At 45.7% G+C, this 20,532-nt stretch overlaps 2 protein-coding genes across 7 annotated transcripts in view; one reads left to right on the top strand and one right to left on the bottom strand.

Moving 5' to 3' along the window:
* Positions 1-4,386: 4,386 nt before the first annotated feature.
* CCDC191 (coiled-coil domain containing 191) overlaps positions 4,387-20,532 on the bottom strand; it is a 20,292-nt gene continuing 4,146 nt past the window's right edge. For 5 of the 6 annotated variants that reach the window (XM_068959128.1, XM_068959132.1, XM_068959133.1 and 2 more), the window contains 13 exons: positions 19,961-20,139; positions 19,231-19,454; positions 18,267-18,423; positions 15,812-16,002; positions 14,728-14,977; positions 13,340-13,815; positions 12,706-12,800; positions 11,017-11,099; positions 9,495-9,596; positions 8,150-8,293; positions 6,750-6,902; positions 6,236-6,390; positions 4,387-4,708 (listed from right to left, as the gene is read on the bottom strand). In XM_068959128.1, the coding sequence (XP_068815229.1) occupies positions 4,576-4,708; positions 6,236-6,390; positions 6,750-6,902; positions 8,150-8,293; positions 9,495-9,596; positions 11,017-11,099; positions 12,706-12,800; positions 13,340-13,815; positions 14,728-14,977; positions 15,812-16,002; positions 18,267-18,423; positions 19,231-19,454; positions 19,961-20,139 (2,342 nt within the window). In that variant the 3' untranslated portion in view covers positions 4,387-4,575. Of the gene's footprint in view, positions 4,709-6,053; positions 6,152-6,235; positions 6,391-6,749; positions 6,903-8,149; positions 8,294-9,494; positions 9,597-11,016; positions 11,100-12,705; positions 12,801-13,339; positions 13,816-14,727; positions 14,978-15,811; positions 16,003-18,266; positions 18,424-19,230; positions 19,455-19,960; positions 20,140-20,532 lie in introns of all 6 variants that reach the window. The other variant, XM_068959129.1, reaches the window with a different exon arrangement.
* QTRT2 (queuine tRNA-ribosyltransferase accessory subunit 2) overlaps positions 9,623-20,532 on the top strand; it is a 27,818-nt gene continuing 16,908 nt past the window's right edge. Inside the window, exon 1 of the mRNA XM_068959164.1 lies at positions 9,623-10,701. Coding sequence (XP_068815265.1) covers positions 10,607-10,701 — 95 coding nt within the window. The 5' untranslated portion in view covers positions 9,623-10,606. The remainder of the gene's footprint in view (positions 10,702-20,532) is intronic.

Below are 20,532 nucleotides of genomic sequence, written 5' to 3'. Positions count from 1 at the left end.
TCTGTGGAGCGACCTGTTGATTTATACCAACACTCTCAGCCAGGTCAAGTGACCAAAAGCTGCCATCATCCCCTGGTTATTTAGCTGTGAAGTGGACTTGGGAATAAGGGACAACAGACTAAGGGGAAGGTAGAAAACGGGAGTTCTTGCTGTTCTGCAGAGCTGACATTTGGGTTGGTTTGTGTGGATAACACTGAGACCTGTTGAGAGTTCTCGCTGCCCTAGAAAGTACGTTTTTTTCCCCTGCTAGTAGGGATTTGAACGTGGGTCTTGCATCCCAAGAGCAATCTGCTATCAGATTTTGCGTTCATGTCTGATCAGGCTCCTAGCCTATTTGGCCACTGTTTTGTCTTGCTGTCTTTCATACGCTTGCCCACACAATACATCCAGAACTCCAAAAAGGAACAGCCTCTCTCTTCTCTTTAAACTCTTTTGTAAGTCATGTTTGGGAATGACATAGATATGTTTCTTCCCACTATCTGCACAGAAAATATCCTTTAATGCTGTTGTATCTTGGACATCTGTTGAGAGCCAAGATGACTTTAATGAGGAGGATTGCGGACGCTTCTGACTGTTCCCAGAAATCTGTTTTGATTCACTTGGGTGGCACTTCTGTCTGCTGTTCAGCTATTTGACTTGGAAGATTGCTTTGCACTTGTTGACAACAAGGACCTTTCACCAGCAGTAAGCCCAGTTTGTAGTTGGGCGAGTGATGCGTGCGGAAGTGCCAGACTTCTGACGCTCCAGCTGCCACCATCTTAGTTAGCCCTGGTGAGGGGGACGCTTGAGACTACTGTCTCTCCCCAACTTTTATTTCCTTTCCCTTGTGGCTGGTTATGTTCTCCCCACTCAGCAGGGGCATGCCTGGAGTGGCAGCTCATTTGCCGGGGAAGGCCAAGGTGCTTGCTGTACTGCTGCTGGAGTCTGTAACATATAGCAGGCCTGTGAACATGTGACCTGTGGACTAGACTGCAGTAGTTCATGTACTATTAACACAAAGGCACACAGGCCCCTCCCACCCCCAGGCTAACTGCTAGTGTCCTTAACTACAGTCTTGTTTGCTGTAATCAAGTTGAACCTGGGGTAAAGCAAGAGAGAAAGGTTTAATATGTTGGGTACTGTTTCAAACCCAGTTTGAGCAGGGCCTGGGAGATTTTTAAAGGAAGAGACTAGTGTACCAAGGTGGGGAAATATTCCAGGGGTCAAGGTTTATTGGGGAGCCATGCAAGTAAGACCTCTGCAGGAGAGGTGTTGGCAGAGTATGGGAATGGAGAGTAAGGGAGTTTGCAATCATTTCACAGTGCTTAATTTGCTGTCATACCGAGGTAAAAAAAAATTCTCCTTTTCCTGCCACTGCAGGCTATGTCTGCTACTGCTATGTCTGGCTATGCAGCCACCTCCCCTTACGCTAAGATAAAGCAAGGAGCTGGCAGAAGTGAGCCTGTGCTGACAGAGCTGATGACCAGCATTAACGCATTGACCTCTGCATCTAACCAAGTGCTGAAGCAGGAGGGAAGCTCTGTCGCAGTTGCAAGCTGAAGCTGTTTCCTCAGTCTGACACTTGTGCATCACTCTCCTGCTGGGAACTCTTTGCTGGAGCTTTAATTTGCAAAATCCTAATGTCACGCCAGGGATTTTAGGGGTTTTCTGTACAGTCTGCCAACAGCATCATTGGGCGCAGCCTTGCTTCTGCCAAGGAGGTATGAGTTATTTCAGCCAGGTATGAATTGATGGGAAAAGCTAAGGGGATTCTCAACTCTCCATTGATGCTTACTGGGTGCATCATGAATGTGCCTGATCGCTGAATGCTGTCCCTGTGCCTGTCCCTCTGCTGGATCCATCTGGAGCTTTAGCTCCATGTTAGCATGGGATTAGCAGTAGGCAGGGACAAATGGGTGCCAAAGTACAGTTCTTTCTGCATCTTTTGGTATTTTGCTGCTAGAACCATCTAGCAGAAGAACAGTCCCAAGATAGTAGGGGAACCTTTATCAAAGCTACTTTCAACAGAGGAAAACCCTGGAAGTAAAGGGTATTAGAGGCAAAGGTCAATTTTCAAAAGTCAGTTTTGACTTTACCTCACATTCTGGGGTGGGTAGTTGTGTTTCACGTGAGAGGCATTAGTTTCATGGATAGTGAGTGGATATCAAAGGTAGTGGGAGGTCTGGGCCTAGAGGACAAAATGTGCAACTGTGGCATTTTTTTTTTTGTAAACAGTCTGCAGTTCAGTAACCTGGATGTAACCCTGAATAGCCAGTGGTTTGGGGCACTCTTAGCAGGTGGGAGAGGTAGATTCAATCCCAGCTCAGCCTGGTGCCAGAGTCAAGATGAGGCTGCATCTGGGCTGATCTGTTCTACTGCTCTGTATACTCCCGCTACTCCCCTTAAAGCTTCAGTGTGTCTTGTCTCAAGCTGCCTGTAATGCTACCTTCTCTCTAGCTGAGAAAGCCCTTAGGTCTTTGCCTTTCATCCTCGGTGTCACTATCTTTTACTTATGCCATGAATCCAGATTTAGGGTTGGGTAGAGACTGACTTACATGGGTTTGGCAGTGAATAGAGCAGGGTAAGGAAGAGGTCAGATAGCCTTTCTATGTAAGGGCCATCAGTAGCCCAAGAGTGGAAGGGTTGATTCAGACAGGTAGTGCCTAACTAGTTCTTGGAACATGGGGAGAGATTTCCTAGGGGAGAGAGCATACTAAGAGGATTGCTGCTGCTGTGCTGCCACTCCCTTCTTGCTGCTATTAGCACCAAGCAAACTGCACTGAGGAATTAGTTTAGTGCCCAGTTCTGTTCCTTTCTGGCTCAGTTCTCTGTAGAAGATGGTACCCTTTTGCAGTGCCTATTCTTCCTTGCAAGGCAAGTTATTCGGCCCCCCTCTCAGCTGGTAGCTTCCTCTCACAATCTGCCTTTAATGCGGCCAGATGGTCTCGTTCTGTACTCGCCTACACTCGACATAGGCACCTTCAGCTCCCTGCATTTGGATAATGTGCTCATCTGACCTGCCGGTGGCCAGGTCTGTACTCAGCCTTTGAGAGAGAGTGAATGTTAATGGACAGGAGGGAGGTTGTGGGAGGCAACCTGGGAGTGACAGTCTTAGTTCTTCAGTACTGCCTGCACTAGGAGTCTGCTTGACAGCTCAGCTTGTGTGGGAGGGGAAGCTTTCTGACCAGATTGCTGTGAGCGTGAGCTCTCTGCATGGACCAACTCTTGAAGCTAAAGCTCTGTAGTCTGCTGCTGGGGCCTGAGCATCTGACCTGTTCTGAACCACTTCATTAGCAGTGCTTAACTGCCATCTAGGTTCCTGGCCCTGGCCAACTGTCTAGTGCCATTCAGTCAGCTTCTAATGCTCTCACTGACAGCTCAGTTGCGCTCAATTCAGGTTTGGGTTTATTGGGAACTTTCAATGCACACACAATGCATTAGATAGATAATGGTAAACTGTCTTCATTCTTGCGTTACCTAAGTGCTCCCGATGCAGCCAAATGCTTTTGGAGAGAACTTTGCCCTTCTTGTTGTGATGGGGAAGTAATGCCAGAAGACAAAATGTACTGCACCTCAGCTGCATTACAGTACTGCACTATGCTGCAAGTTAAGGTTAAACAGTGATGAGAGGCCTTCATTTTAATCATGCCAGCTTTAACTTGTGTAAAAATACAATCTGCCTTTTCCTTGGATTTTTTTTTTTTTTTGAGGTGTTAGATCAAGTGAAAAGGCCAAGTCTGACTTGCACAATACAGTCTTGAATCCAACAGGCTGCATGTTTGGAAAAAGTTTAAGTGACGGACAGGACAACAGAGGATCTTAAATTTGTAACTACGCTTTGTCACTAAAAAATAGAGAAGCACTACGCTTGTGAGCTGGCTAGCACTGCAAATTACAGACTCTCCCTGAAAAAAGCATCCAGGTTTTAGATTGTCCATGCATAGATGCTGTGACCTGGAACATTAGCAAACATGATTTGGATAAACCGCTCTTCCTTCTCCTCCTCCCATCCAAACTTCCTGGCGCAGCTGGCTAGAACCTGTTCTCTGTGTGGCCAAGTTCGCTGTAGGGTTTATCGGGGGGTCAGCTGACAAGTAAGTCTGTTCACTCTCTGATCAAGCCTTTGCTCTACAGAGTACTGGCAACAAAAAAACACCAAGTTACTGCTTAAGGAAAAACAGATGTGTTTCAGTTCTATGTTTCCTGTGAAAAAGGTGGATTGGTGTCAGTGCCACAGCTCTGCGTGTGGCAGCGCGCTTGGCCTGAAGCATGCCCCACGCTGGGCTTTGGTTACCTAGGCCCCAGCACTGCTCACTACCATGAGCCAAGGCATTCCTAGGGGGACTTCACAGTGGGAGGCCCCCCTGGAGGACGAGCCCCAAGGGCAGAGTAAAACCAACAGGCAAGTTTCCACATATGCTCAGTTTAGTCTGACTAACTTTGACAACAGCAATAGCCACAGGGAGCTTCCTTCAGGTGTAAGACTACCCTTTGCATCAGACAGGGCTTCTCCTTGGGTTAGTTTCAGTCAGTAGGAAGACAGCACTGAACAGAGTCTATCGTTTTGTCTCCTTTCCCGGTGCTCACTGTCTTGTGTCATGTTTGGAAGTCCGGGAGAATTTCAGCTACTCTCCTCCGTAGCTGGTTCTTCCTCTCCTCTTTCTCTCTTTCCTTTTTCATCAGTAATGGGTACTGCCTCCAAGCCTTGAATGTGCTCAGCATGAGTCTCCTTAAAGAAATTGGAGACACAAAGAAGAAAGTGATGACATGAAGTGCTCAATGTGTCAGGTAATTAAAAGACTTCTTCCATTTGAGGGGGTGGGGAGGATAACCTCCCCTAAAATACTTGTGGGATTTGTCCTTTCTGCTGCTAATCAAAGCTGTGACATGTTAAACATCTGTGTGCATACTACTTCATTAATACATCAATCATCCTAGGGAAAAATAACACTTTGCCTTTTTCTGTCGCTCTCCCCTGAGCATTTTGCTCCTCCCTCTGGGAGGATTCATTAGCCTGTGTTTGTTTAGCACTCTGAAGATGAAAGATGTTTTTTAAAGGCTAAATGGGGTCTCCAAAAGCAGCGTCTTTAGAAGCAAAAATGGAAAGAACAGGCTCGTTCGGTCCAGACCAACCACTTGGGAGTGCAAACAGCTGGGTTCTGATTCTTACCTGATTTTAGGCACCCCACCAGACGTGCCTTGCCCTGGGTTCCTACATGGGGGAACAGTCCCTTCTAAAGAGCAGTTTACCAAGTAGTCAAGGTCTGAACTACCTTCTGGTAGAGCCAATCAATCAGTGGAGGAAGAGATAAGTGATGAGGAACAATAAGTGATTATGCTCCCAATATGCAGTCCTATGTAGAATGAATCCGTTCTCCTCCTTGTCTGAATTCTCTTTGACTCCTCCAGTTTGCTGCTGGCTTATTGGGTTAAATCACATATTGTTCTGATCTCACTGATTCAGCAAGCTAGAGCAGGTTCACCACACCACATAAGAGGTGAATTTCTTTTAGTTCCTCCTCTGAGGTATTGTGGATCCTGTCTGGGCTATGCACCCATACAGCCTATATATGACTGCATGCAGCTGACATGCATTTGTTAAGTCAGGTAGGTGGATGGGATTCTGTTTTCTGCTGAACTTTTGACAGTTGTTTTTCTTCCTGTTAAAATGCACAGCTAATGCAGTTATGGGACAATGAGTGAACTGGGTGCGTTCAACTCCAGTCACGTTCAGTAGAACTGTGTGCCGTACTTCTCACTACAACATCAGGCTGATGATGACAGAAACAGAAAGACTCCCCAAGTGGAGTTTCTAGTTGATCAACTCTGGATTTGTAAACTGAGTCATCCACTGTGGACAAAACAATGCAGCATAATTCCTGCACAAACGTTTGGTTACACTTAAAGATTTTCCTAACATAGCTCTTAGCAGAAGCTGCATGGCCCGATCTGCTAAGCAGCTTAGAAAATTTCAGCCACTTATCCCTTTCACTGTATTCTCTTCCAGCAAATTTAGAAGTCCTATGAAGGGTAAGGACTAAACTCCCTTTTCCAGGCTACATGGAAATTCTCACCATAAACATCTATTGGTGTTTTCCGTGCATGCCAGAGAAGCAGAATACCAGTAGTGGAGGACAGTGTTTCACACGTTCTTGGGGAGCAGATCATTGCCCTGTCAAAAGCAAAGCTTCTAAAATATTTTATAGGGTATATTAAACCCATATAAAAAGAACCACTGGCAAGGGAAGGTACTTGCTTGTTACTGTGTTCAGTAGCAATCTTCAGTTTCTCCCATAACGCGCTTTTTTCCTCCGTGATCAGATCAAACCATGCCCAGAAGTACTTCTTCTTGAGGTAGGCTGCATGGAGGGTACTCACTCTCTCTTCCAATGTGGAGAGATAATCCTTGTACTAGGGAAGGAGGACAGAAAAAGAGGTGAGAATGGCTTCCTTCTCCCAGGCCCCAGCCCAGTAAGCACGTGCAGAGCAGGGTGGAGAAGACAGCAGTGAAGGATAACAGGACGTGAGCGAAAGAAAATTGGCAAGGAGCAGGGTGAGGGAGAGAAAAGGTGGAGACGGGGAGCAGCAGGTAGAGCAGGGCCCTGGCTGGAAAAGAATGGTGGAGAGATGAAAGAAGGCCTCTGAAGAAGGGAACGGTGGGGCTGGAAGAGGGGCAGGCTGCGGGCGTGTGAAGCGCGGCTGTGGTGAGGGGGCAGTGTGACAGCAGCTGGCTGGTTTCGTATCATTTCTGCAGTTTGACGTAGGCGAACCTTTAGCCAGTTCCTTAAGCCCCTTCTGAGCAACGTGAGGGAATAGAAGTCCTCCGCCCGAGACACCTTCTCCAGGAGGCTCTCTTGGGTATGCTGGAGCCAAGTCATCAGGCACTTCCTCTGCAGGCCCAAGCAATGGTGCCTTTGTGCGACCTGGGCAAACGGGGCAGAGAAGGCAGCTGGAATTATTTGGATTAGTGACTCTATAAGCCTCAGTTACAGAAAACTGGATACACTGGAAAATTATCTCAGTTTTGGGGCCCTGAAAATGCAGACATCTGACAGCCGGAGTAACTTTTAGGTAGGCTCCCACAAAGAGGGCAGAGCATAAAGTACAAGACTAATCTCCCTATCATGCCTCTGCGTATCCCCAGCGGTGACACTGGCCACTGCTGGGTCACTTTTAGAGAATATCCTTTCAAATTAGACAGCTTAACCTGTTGTGAAAGGAGTAGCAGCTCCTAACAGGAGCTAACAGTCCAGCCTGGTCCATAGCGCTGAACAGCAGGATGGACTTAAGGAGCAGCTGCTATCCCACCACTTCTTCCCAGCCAGAGGCATTGTGCATTTGGTTGAATACTTTAAGTAGCTTCATTTCTAGTGACTTAAATGGAAGCTTGCCAACTTAACCCTGGGCTTTGGCTAAATCTTCAGGATACAGTTGCGTGTTATTATTCCACTTCTAACAAGGCATGCCAACTCAGTCACGTAGAGAAACATTTCATTAGGAATATTTATGTATGTATGTGTTAAGTTCTCAGAAGCTGTTTGCCCTTCTGCACTGAAAGCATGGCCACACTAGAACAGACAACTAGATTATTGCCTTTGGTATCCTGCCTCTAGCAGTGGCCAGCACTGCTCCAGCAGTGACTCTGGGGACAGGGAAAGCCTTGTGATGGGCCAGGGCTAACTGTATTATAACTACAGTAGCCTAGCAGTATCTTACTGATTACTTTTGCTGTGGTGCAAGAGACTCATATCATGTAACTTCAAAAAAAATTTTTCGGATGCATTATGCTAAACTAAGTCACATTGTATGACAGCTATCAAATCATCTGGCAGTTGGTACTGTGAACAAAGGGAGACTAACAAATTACAATTTATTCTCATTAGTTTGAAATCCATTCTCTTATCTGTCCTTTTGCTTCTTGTTTAAGCAGCTATAAAATGGGGGATGCCACCACTGTGGTTTTTTGATGACCTTTCATAAGTAAGTATTGTCAGATGGTTTGATTTAAAGAACTAACATAGGACAGGGTGTGCAGGGTGTGCAGGGTGAATTTTGCTTTTTCCATCTCCACCTGGCTCTAGAGCCTATTAACTTTTCTTCTTACAGCTGCATCCATTCCTTTCCCCCTCCTTCTACCACAGCAGTCCTTTCCTTTGTCCTCAGCACTTACCACCAGGTTTTCCTTGGCTTCCTCCCTCAGCCTCTTCCATGGCACCAGTCCCAACTTTCTCAGCAGCACCTTCTCATAGTAATCTCTGGCCTTTTTCTGGAGCTGCTGCTCTTTCTCCAGCCTTCTCTGCTTCTCCAGTTCTTTCTATAACAAAATGAGCAGTTGTTTCAATTCACTCTGGATAAAGTAGATGTTAAGCAGCATTAGTGATAAGTTGTCGTATTGGAGCTGGAGGTCCTGACCTGACAGGAAATAGGAAACTGCATCATCTTTAGCAATGCAGACCAGACTCAACCCAATATACTAGAACAAGTAATCTGTGTGGTAGAAAGCAAAGCAAGCTGTCTTGCTCTGGGCTTGAAATCTTGAAATCCTCAGGGAAGAGGATGGCATTTCTAGACATTTCCCTGGACCACGCATGAACACGTGGCTGCCTTTCCCCAGTGCCGCAGTTTGGTGTTACTGTAGCAGAGTGTTCACATCATCTGTGGCTACCAACAGTGCTGATATAGCAATACTTCCTCTTGTTGGACCTTCATCAACTAGGGAGGAGGGGATGTTTCTGTGAGTGGGAGGAGGGCATGTTTCTGGGGTTTTAAACTGAATTGAAAATCTGTACAAAAAATGACTGAGTTTAAGCACAGACCCTTCCACTTATTCCAGCCTAAACAGGAGGAAGGGATGTGAGTATTATATAACTGTACAATATTACTTTTGACTGCAACTCAGTGATGAAGGTCAAACATCCTAAAACTCTCGATTTAAGTAGAACAGCACTTGTAGGTCAAATCCCTGTAGGATTTTAAGTGCAGTGCTATTTAGGTTATCAGGACAGCTCATTTCTAAGTAACAAGAATGAAGCGGGGCTATTCCTAGGCTGCTGGATACTGCTGGCTCCGAGGAAAGGATGCCCATATTCTTCATGCGGAAAGTTGCTTTTTGATACGTCTTTGTCAGGCTTGTTTACTTTCAAGCCACGTGTTTGTGTCTGGTATAGTTATGTATGCCAGAGGGAGATACGTGGAAGGAGCAGCCTGAAAGACACAGGCCAGACACACTGCCGCTGCAGGGGCTTATGAATACACCTCAGCAGTAAACATCCACCAGCTGGGACCTGCTTATGAGACCGAGACAGTACACACTCCACAGCGTATTCGATCCACAGCCTTTCTACTAAGATGGCCAAAAAAGGGGAAGATGGTAAGTCGATATAGCTGTGCTGTGGTATGAAACACTGCTCTAGTAATGAAGACCTTCAGCTCAGGTCACTCTGGCTGCTGGCTGAGCGCTAGCGGGTAGTGGCTCTTTCTCTAATGTGGGGGAGACAGGCAAAGCGTTTGGTCACCAGCTTCTGCTGCCTCCTCTCCTCCTGTCTCTTCTCCTGCTGCACTTTCTTTTCCTCAGCCTCCTTCCTCTGACGTGCTTCCTCTTCAGCCTTCAGCTGAGCCTTAAAGAAGAAAATGGATGGAAGTAAAATTGAATGCAGTGCATATGACCTTTTGAGAAGAACACTGGCCTCTTAAGCTATCCCAGGCAAGTGGTATTCCTCTAGCACTAACCAGTGTCTGAAATTTCAGAAGGAAGCAGACTTTTTCATATGCCAGACATGATCTGTGTTTGACAATGAATTATGGAAGGGGAAAGGAAGGACTGTTCCTTCTACTATCTATACATGGCCATCTTTCTTTACCCTAAGTTATAATATTTGTCCACTTTTCTCCTGAAAAATTTAAACCATGCCACAAGTTATTTATTGATTACCTGATTGCTGAAGCCCATACTGAACACCTGGACTATGTCTGTGCTGTGAAGTTTTACTTCTACAAGAAAAGCAGTGTTATAGGTACTCAAACATTATATTTTCCCCCAAACACTGAAGATCAAATTGTTGTTTTACTTTACCAATGCTCATACTTGGCACAATATCCTTTTCTTGATGTTCACCTACTCCCACTTTCATTCTGCAAAGCTCAAGCTCTTGGTGCATGCATCAAAGGCTTGAAAACCACACCACAATGCATGATTTCTATGACCGTGTTTCATAATCTCTCTGACTGTGGCAACTGCAGCCAAGGAAACCTAGCTTCCTGCTTGCATGCCCACCCTACAGTTAAATTGTTTTCTAAGGCTTGCTTCAGCCTCCTACATAGACATATGCATCTCTCTTGCTTGGAGAAGGAGGGCATACTGGTTGTTTTGGGACCCCAATTCTAAGTTATCTAATCTTAACGCAACTTTGCGTCAGTATATCAGCGACAGATTGACGCGCTGAAGCTTGGAAGGCTCCTCTGTTGGACGCATATCACAAAATTAGTATATTAACGACAAAAACATTGTCAGTGTCTTTCCAGCTTCTAGCAGAAGATCCTACATCTTGGTTTCTAACAAATCTCTGCTGGTCAGACTGCATGTCCTCAAGCTGCATAACCTGATGTGACTGAACAAAAAAGACAGGGGATGGGAAAAACCACCATTTGCCAAGTCCGATCAAGTGGATCTTTGCCTGCTCTTTCGCTCTTCCCATCCTTGGCAAAGACAGTCATGGTCATAAGGTAGGTGCGAAAGAAGCAGTGGAGGTGGTGGATGGTAGGGGAGGCTACTTATAGAGTTGGAACAGGAAGGAAGTGAACAGTAAGTACCTGCCTATGATATGGCAAGGCTAGCGGAGTCACTGTATGCAAACACAGGAATAACTTCAGGGCTTGTTTTGATGCGTGTTGGACATCTGCTTTCTCACAAGCCATAAAACTTCTCATTTAGATAAAGGGCCTTCTCCCAGCCCCTGACTCTATGGGGATTAAACAGCATTTTTTCCAATTGGAACAGTGTGAAAGAGAGTGTTTTATTTTCCACTTTCCTTTCCCTACCAGTTTTTCCTCTTCTCTCTGTTGTTTGGCCTCTTGAAGTTTCCTCCTCCGTTCCGCCCGCTGAATTGCTCTCTCCTCCATAGCTAGAAAAGAGGAAATAAGAGGACTAAAGCTTAGTGGAAATGTGTTATAGGTTAATGGCTTAAGTTTGGTGGACAGGAAGGATGACAGCTTTTCTCTACTGCCATGCCCCCTGTTGGCCTGGAGAGGCCAGCGCTAAAGGACTCAGTTTCTGCTGGCTCTTATGGCTGGCAGTGCCATGAACAAGAAATCCTCATAAAGACCCAGGACTGCCTCACGTAGATTCACTCCCCCCTCCCTCACTGACAGTCACAGCCACAAGGCTGGATTACGAAGGGAGTTGTTTCCAGAGCTTTTTATCCCTGCCTTCTCTGTCTGAGTGCTGAGGCTCACAGCATCTGATTTAGCACCAACTGCAGTGAGGTCTCCAAGACCTCTAGTGAGCTTCCATTGCTTATTTTACAGAGGCACATCATGATAGAAAACATTCCTGCTGCAGTGACACGCAAGTGCTCAGCCTCATTAGTGAGGAACTACTGCTTCTTTTGGGAGATAAGCTGCAACGCAGCAATCTTGCTGGCTGTCAGCAAAGGTGTTATGTCGCTGACCAGACCTCACAGAACATGCAGTGGAGTTGGGAACCTGTCCTCACTTGTCCTGAAGTTCCAAATGAGGCACAGGCTGGTGCAAAGGATAATCAGGGGAGCGTTTCAGTCTTTTGACAACAGTAAGTTTCTTCAAGTTCTTTTCTCACCTCTCCCAGGATCCTCTGCCAAGGGAAAGTCATCCAGTGATAACTTATTCACTGGGATATCCAAACAAAAGCACTTGAGTGCTCTGAAAAAGTGCTTACTGTCCCCAAGCTATATAGAGTCCAGACAAGTCAAAGTGATGGATGGCTCAGATTAGGCAATGTGGGAGCTGAAAACTTTCAGACAATGAAAAGCAGCTATTAGTGCCCAGCCAACTGGGCCAAAAAGCTCTGGTGATCCCAAGACTGTTAAAACACTACCATGATCACATTCCAGACAGCTTTTCAAGCAGGCTATGGCGACCCCTAGGCTGATAGGGAAGAACATGACTCAGGGATATAGCAGAACCTGATCTCACTTTAGTAAATGAAAAAAAGCTGTGCTGCATGTTTAATGTGTATATGCTGCTCCAGGATGGCCAGAGAAGGGGGTATATCTCACAGAAGGCAGGGACCTGGAACTCCTTCCTCAGCCTAGCTACTGTTGTCTCACAGAACCTGTAGTAGGTACTTAATTCCCTTTGAAATCCCAATACCTCTGTCAAACTTGGGTGAAAACGACCAGTTGGCTCAAGTTTTACTTTGATGTGCAATGAAAGGAATAAGACTGACAGTAAAAAGCCCTAAACAGCTTCTCTCCATTTAAGGTGTGACAAGACTATCACAAGTGTTGAGAGTAACCACCGCCACAGCATATTGATCATGGTCTTGCGGGGCTTGCAGTGGCCTAGGTTTTACAAGGACTTGACTTGTGCATGAAAACAGCTCACACTCACAGCTCTAGTCAGGCTGGGAAAAAAGTGAAGGGTTTTACTTGCATATCATCATCATCCTGGAAGGCTGAGGCCAAGAAAGAGTTGTCAGACAAGCTATTGAGGAGAGTGGTCTGGAACACTCTTTGCTACCTAGAACAATACCTTTCAGTATGGGATGAGCTGAGGTCAGCTGGCTGGAGGGCCTCCTGCTTTGGGTCACCACCTTTGCTTTTTCTGGCCCACGGAAAACAGGTGGGCTGTGAAAGGAAAGAGTTAAGAAACTCATCAATGAATGTGGTCACATCATGTCTCACACCTACTCCCTATGATTAAGGGGCAAGCTTTGTGGTTCCTAAACTCCATTGTGCTGCAGTTTCATTATGGGGTGCCGATACACCTTTCCTCTCTCTGAAATGGGATTAATGATGCATCCTCTAGAGGGAGGATCTAGATCTTCTGTATTTTCTGAAGTACTGAGGATGACAATCTCTTTTTTCCTAAGTATATAAATCCGTGTTGCTCCTATGTGTCAGGCACCAGTGTTACTATTTCTAAGTGGATCCTTTATGCTTCACATGGTACCAAGCCATTGCAAAAAAAAAAAAAAGAGAGAAGGATGAATTACTATGGCCAGGCTGATACCACCCTTGAGACTGGGTCGCAGGCAAGAGCAACAGCTGGTACCACTAATATGACTGAGGTGTTCCTGGGAGGCTTCCCCCCACAAATTCAGGCTCAACTTGAGTAGGAACGAGACATTAGGACTAATCGAGTCTGCTTCACCAAGGGCTTGTACCTCAAAGGGGTTGTATTCTTGCAGTCGGACTGTTTTCTCCTCTTCAGCTTTTCCTCTCTGGTTTGTGAGACAGAGTTGTTAAGTGCCAGGGTGACAGCTGTGGCTTGTGCTGCCTCTTCTTTAGCTCTGTTCAGTCTCTGATTTTCCTGCAGTTCAAGGATCAGTTGTTGCTGTTCCTGAAGCTGCCGCCTCTGCTTCTCAATCAGTTGTTGCTGGAATGCATGACGGTGCTCAAAACTACCACCATAAGCAGGGGCGTTCTTTGAGCCAGTTGCCTGAAACTGCTGCGGGAGAGTGGTTATTTGATTCCTGCACACAGCCTTGTCCTGGGCACTCAGGGTTGCATGTTTTAGGGTAATTTGCCAGGCAAACTTGGGTTTTCTATAGAAATGAGGATGAGGTGCGAGAGAAGCATCCCAATAAGAGTGGTCTCTGGTATGGTGAGGGTCTTCCTGCATGAGGCAGGTTTCAGTTGCCTGGGGAAAAAAAGAAAAGAGAAAGACTTGGTAGTGATTAAAACCAAGTTCTTTTCTGTCTTTGCTACACAAGAAGTATTTCTTTAATGAAACTCTAGTGAGATGCCTGTGAAGTAGGATAATCTCAGCTCTGTTCTCTTCATTCAGTCCCTAGGCAGGGCAGAGGGGACCAGTTATGCACAGCAAGGGAGGAAGTGGGAAAGAACTGTTAAGGAGCTGTGTGCCATCTCAGGATTTCCCTGGGAGGAGGGAATCCTGATCAGGCAAGAGCTCTGGCAAAACACGTCCTGGCTATTTTGTTAGGCAAAGCAATTCAGGACAACGTATTTCTCAGGGGTTAGCTCATCCCTCAAGGGTTAGCACACACCCTTTGGCACTGGGTTGTTCCTACTAAGCACGCGGACTAAAAATAAAGGAAAAATGACAGTGTAAGGAAGCACCTCTGACTCTCCTACTTCCTTGTGATGTGCATTACCATGAAACATCCAGGGATAGCTTTTTTCCCTGACGCTTCTTAAAAGGCAGAGGGCTGCACTGGCATGACAGAGTCTCTTGTCATGCAGGCAAGCGTTATTCTTTCTTAGTCTAGGCAGGCATCAAAGATATAATTGTAATTTCTCAGCAAAAGTGATCTGGGGGTGGAAACCTCATTGCAGCTCGCAATTCATGAAGAGTTTTCTTTGGCAGCAGTAGAGTTTATTTTAGAACTCATCTACCATCTTTCATGGTCTTTAAAGTCTTCCCTCTGTAAAAGTTGCTAGTGGGTATTTGGGGCTTACCCTGCGCAAGGAGTCTCCCTCTGGGGCAAGGCACTCTTTATTTGAGTGCACCAAAGCACTTCATTGGGAGAGTATTGATCTACCCGGTGAGAACAGAAATCCCAGCAGGGAAAACTACAGGGAAGAGATTTACCTTATCTTGCTGCAAAGGTTGATTCTGACTCATTTTTGCTGTCCCAGTCTTGCTAACCTCCGGTGGCGCATCCTGGCCACCCTTTCCCACTGACACTGCCTCCAGCAGCTGTGCCATCTTTCTCTTTGTCTCCTCCCTCTTGATCTGCAGCTCTCGCTTTTCTGCCTCTCCTTGGCTCCAGCGCTGCCATGCCAGAAAGCAGGAGTGCAAAAGCCGCCGCTGGTTATGCTCCACAGACAGTTGTTTTTTCCTGAAAGAGAAAGCACTTGTGTTATGGTAGGAGTGAGGCTCCTGCCCAGGCCTGCCTGAAACAATCACACTGAGTGCAGCAATCTGGGCCAAGCCACAAGGCCCCATAACTTCCTGAGTCTTTTTTCGCTTAACTCTGGAGGCTCTCCAAAGCTGTACAGTGCTTCTGCAAGAAGGAGTGGGAAGGCAGAGAGGATGTCCATTACTTTGAAATAAGTTTCCCTGCTTCACAGTTTGTATTTTCCTGTGTCATCCTTCGGCTGCAGGATAGGTGTGAAAGGGGTATTATGTTCCCTTGCCAGCTGCATGGGGGGAAGTGATAGTGCCTCCCCACACAGCCTCCCACACACCTGCAAGAACAGAATTTTCTCCTGTTGTTGGAGAATTCATCCAGCAGACTCCCTGATGAAAGGCATTGGTCAAAATGATCTCTACTATAATGCTACCAAAACAGACAATAATGATACCCATTAAGAATAAATATGAATCCTTATATTCTCTGAGGTCCAGAACAAGCCAGGATTAAGATGTTCCAGGAAAGACACCGAGAGAGAGAGAGAGAGAGAGAGAGAGAGAGAGAGAGAGAGAGAGAGAGAGAGAGAGAGCGCGCGCGCAACGCCGGCTTGTTGGAAGGTACTCAAAGTTGTTTACATCTATCCTCCCTTTCAACTGTACCACAATGTCTCTGGCAGACTGTACGCAATGTAGCAATTTTCTCAAAAAGTTATAGTTTTCCTCCTGCTGGTTAGCTGGCAAGCCCCTTTTGCATCCCTCTGAAGACTGCACTGTCTGAGGACTTGCTGCAGGAGGAAAATTTCCAGTGTAGGGTCACTACCTGTTTTGATCTTGGAGATGAATTTCTAATTGCTGTGTCGCCTGCTCCATTTTCTGGGCCCAGTTATAGTTTCTCCAGGCTCGCAGGGCCCTCAGTTGGCATTTCCAGTCAGCAAAGGCTCTGGCTTTTCCCATTTTAATTCTATGTTCCAGAATGAGTTTGAACCAAGCAGAGAAATGTCGTTGCAGGCACTGCATGGGAGAGTTTGATAAAACCAAGGAGTCAGATATCATCCATCACACAAATGCCGATCCTCTCCACCCTTCCCCTTATCTGGCTTTTCTTTATGAGATTCTTTTTAGCATCCACACTTTCCGTAAGTACCCTTGAGAGTAAAGAAATAATGCAGAGCTAGCACAGGACTTGTATGAAAAGCAGAAACAGACTAGAAAGACAATATCATGGGACTCTGCTTTTGAGTGAAATACACTCAGTTCACCAAGTGTAAAGGAATAAAATGGGTGAGGAATATGAGAACAGCATTTCTAGAAACAGGGGAAATGTCGCAAAACCTGGAAAATGTCTAAGATTCTACAGGTAAGGATGCTTCTGTGGAGAACACTTTTCAAATATCTCCACGGACCACTCACTGTTGGTTTTCTTCCCCCCCCCCCCCCCCCCCCGGCAACTTAGACAAAAATCATGACACTTCCTAGCACTAATTTATGACATGACCTAAGCTCACCCTTGTTTCAGCAGGAAGCCAAAGCATTCCTCCATCATGTAATTAGACCCACTGCCTCCGGGAGTGATTTACATTGCACAGAACAGCAATTTGCTATCTAATCTACCCCATAATTCTAGCCCTGTCACTGCAGATACCGTTCATTTTGATCCTCCAAATGGGTCAACTCACAGGACTCAGCTGTTCCCCTTTTGTAATAATGCCTTGTTTTAATTGCATTCCTCTCAAGTCGTGGAAATCTCCAAATGGACTTATGAAGAGGACAAAATGTCAATGTATTAGCTACTTCTTTCTGCTTTAAGAAAATAAAAGTGTCACTATTGCTTAGATCAGCTAAGCTGTGGTTTCTCACATTTTGCCAGCCATAAATTGCTCTGTGGTTTCATTTAGGCTTAGCTCCATAGCTTAGATTGTGCCGAGAGAGAGACTGTGTACTGCTAAACAGTAGCCAAGCTCAGATCCAGCACACAGGTAGATGAATTGAGCCCTGGGGAGAATCAGCATAAAAGCTTTGGGATTCTTCTGCATAAAAGATTCTAGATGTAGATAAGTAGACATTAATGATGGCGACTGCTCTATTAATTAAAAACATTATGTAGTGGCATTCATACCTGCACAATGGGAAATTTATTCCCTCTGCTGAGCCTGCTCATGGAAGATTATTCAGTACAAAAAGATCCCTCTTTAATTTCAGGTATTTGATACAACTAGGTGTTTAACTCAGAGTTGGTCTTCGCATCAGAAAGAGGGTAGGATAGTCTCTCTTCCTTTTGTAAACACTCATGAGGATGACATTGAGAAACAAAGGAAAACATGGAAAATCCCTACATTTAGGTATCTATCTTGGTAAAGAGAAATTGCAGTTGATTTTAGACAGCAAGCACCCCCTTTAATTCAGCAACCAATAAAGCCACTCGCTATAGAATTTTTTCACCAAACCAGTTCCTCCAAATGTAATCTCTCAATAACAAATGAGTAGGTAGGTTCAGGATGCCAGGAGACCTATGCTTTTATGTCCCTTCAAAGCACCATTCCTGTGCTATTTTTCAGAACTAGTGGAGTAAGAGGACAGCTCTGGGTCAATAATGAAGGTAAAAGTAACAGCTTCCTAGCTTTCCATTAGGAATTATTAAAATTTGCATGTTTGCCTCAGAAGAGCTGTTGCTGTATCACTGTCTCTCCAGGAACCCATTACTGTGGATGAGATAGCAGGCTGCCACTCTTGGAGACCCAGCACAACACTCAGCCCAGGCCTCACCATTTCGTTTCCTCTTTTCTCTCCCTCCTCCTGCGCCATGGCCTGCAAGGCAATCTTCAAAATGTCTTTTACATGACCTGCAAGAGGAAAATCTTCCCATGCACAAAATAGGGGCTTTGTAGGCCCTTTTGCGCTATTTCACCCCTTTTACTTCTTTCCTCAAGGGAAAGCAAACGGTATTCAAAGGCTTCCTCTGTTCATCTGCTTATTTACCTATTGCAGAAGCATTTGTGCTCACAACTGTTCTGGGAGCCACATGTTTTCCACAGTTCTTAGTGAAACCTCCCACTGGGCACACTGAGGCACAGGCACACTGGGGATGGAGGCTCAGGATTTCTTGTTCTCAGGCTCACCTCATACTTCTCTCTCTGCTCCTCTACTTTCCTGATAGCAGGAGAAGACTTTGGAAGGAGTAAAAAAAATCCTGATAACCAGGACTTTTTACTTCAGCTCTGCAAACAGTAGCTGAGGGGGGTAGCTCAGAGCTTCAGATAAAAGAGGGCAATGCTCACTTTCCAGTTATCGGTGTGAATCCTACTCAGCAGCTCCTGAACCCTCCTCTGTTTTTCCTTTCCTTGCTCTTCTTTCTTCAGGTCCAGGGGCAGCGGCACAGTAATACATACTTCCTGCATTGACAGCTTCTGACTTTCCTCTTGTTGTTTCCCTTCCCTGGAAGGCAGATAACATCAAGATCTAACACAGGCAATGAGAAAAACACCATAGTACAGACCTCATCCCCTTTTTGGCCAGTCCTAAGAGAATGACCTCTACAGCTTAGAAAGCAGCTAGGTATTTAACTCAGCCTTTTCAGAGAAGAGCCCTTGCCATGATTGGGGTTCCAGTCATTACATGCAGTCTGGAGGCACTTCCAAAATTTAGCAGCAGGAGGAAAATAATGAGATTTCAGAAAAGCGCTTGTACAAGAAGATTCAGAATCTCAGGGCTGCCCAAGTTAATAAACGGCATCCCAACAGGTCACATCTCTGTGGCAATCCAAGCTCAGCAAAAGCAAAGATCTGTCTCTGCGGAATTCTCAGCCAAGGACTCTCTTTTTTCTCTCAGAGGAGAAGCAGCCTGTTTTAAGTACTAGACTTGCAAGCCAGCACTTAATTCATTTACTTTAAGTCTATTGGCTTTTGCGCCATTTTAGACACTAACAAGGCTGAATGCGGCCACAGAGCTGATGGGGAGAGTGCACAGGAGACACTACTTGGTGATTCAGCGTGCATACAGGTAATGGCTGAGGGGAAGCTAATAGCAATTTTAACCTATTGTCCTGCTAATGATAAACTCTGCCATTAAAGTTGGAAACAAAGGAATGAAAGATTTCAGGAGCGTTTGGAGACACAGGAACAGATAATGTTTCCTTTGGGACCGCTGCTCCTCTTACATTTAGCCAGAGAAGCTGATAAGAGAAGTCTGTCATATGTGAGGAAGGGATGGAGCATGGCTCCCACGCTCCCCTCTCCCTCTTACATTCTCCATGCTTCTGCCATGGTGTGCCTCTTCTCAGCCATTTCCTTTCGCAGTTTCACCATCTCCCTCTGGATCGCATCCTCCTCTTTCTTAGCCTTCAGGGCCTTCCTTCTGTCTTCCTCCTGTGCTCGCTGCTTGGCCTCAAACAGGACTGATTTTTTAAGGGCCTTTTCTTGTCTCTGAAGCTCTAATGCCTTCTGATGCTTCACTCTGTTTTCTTTCACCTGGGAAGGAAGAAATCAGCAAAAGTCAAAGCAGCCACCAAAGGCAGAAGCATTCCAGGTTCATTGTAAACTGCCAGGCTGGGTCACAATCCACCTCTCGCATGAGGCAAGCAACCCTATATATAGGTGGCACTGACTGGATTGATTCTGTTCTCAGACTAGCAGAGAACTCAATTCAAGAGGGTGGGATTAAACCAGCTTTACTTGATAGGAGCAAACTCAGAACTGAGGGCTGCAGTGGCTTTTCCTGTCTGTCTCCAGAAAGCAGGAAAATCTGAATAGATGTAATGAAAGTTGACAGTGCAAGCTGTTGTGAATGGCTTACACGCATGTGGAAACAAGTAATGTTTCAGCTAAATCTCCAAGGAGTACCCTTGCTTATTTGCCTCTGAGTCAGGGATCACTGAAGGTTGGGAGAGAATACTGAGGAAGTAACACTGAGTATTTCCCCTAATCCTATAGCTCTCCATCTTATTCCTTTTAATTGTGCTGCCTTGCCTACGTACCAGCTTGTGTCTGAGCTCCATGGTTATTCGTGGATCTGCAAGTTTTTGTTTTTCCTTGATGTCTTCAATTCTCAGGTCTTCCACTATCCCACAGTCTACCACTTTACTCTGCAAAAGATGCTGTAGGTATTCTTGGACAGAAGAATTTTCCAGTTCACGTTCCAGATAGCTGCACAAGTCTGAAATGAGGAACGCAGATCATCTCAAGCTAGTCTGAAATGAATATGTCCCTCTCCCGCAGATCACAAAGCCTAATATAATTAAGGAGATCACTTCTCCAGACTGTAAATGCATTTCTGATGAAAGCAGACACATTGACTGCATTCCATTTATCCCCAAAGACTCTTAATCAGTCTCCCATTGAACATGCTGGAGCAATAACAACATTTTGCCCATTTTTATTGCCTTGCTTCTGAGCATCTCAAACTGCTGCGTAAATCTGGCAGGCCTCGCAAATCCCCAAGAGCAAGGGAAAAAATCTTTTACATAGGGAGACATCATATGTTTATGAGGTGCATTTAGGCAGTCCTACAGCCAGCTAAGAACTGGGGAGAAAAAAAATCTGCGCTTCT

This window comes from Struthio camelus, chromosome 1 (genome assembly GCF_040807025.1).
Source record: "Struthio camelus isolate bStrCam1 chromosome 1, bStrCam1.hap1, whole genome shotgun sequence".
NCBI lineage: Eukaryota > Metazoa > Chordata > Aves > Struthioniformes > Struthionidae > Struthio > Struthio camelus.
This window is presented reverse-complemented; position numbering and strand designations above follow the sequence as displayed.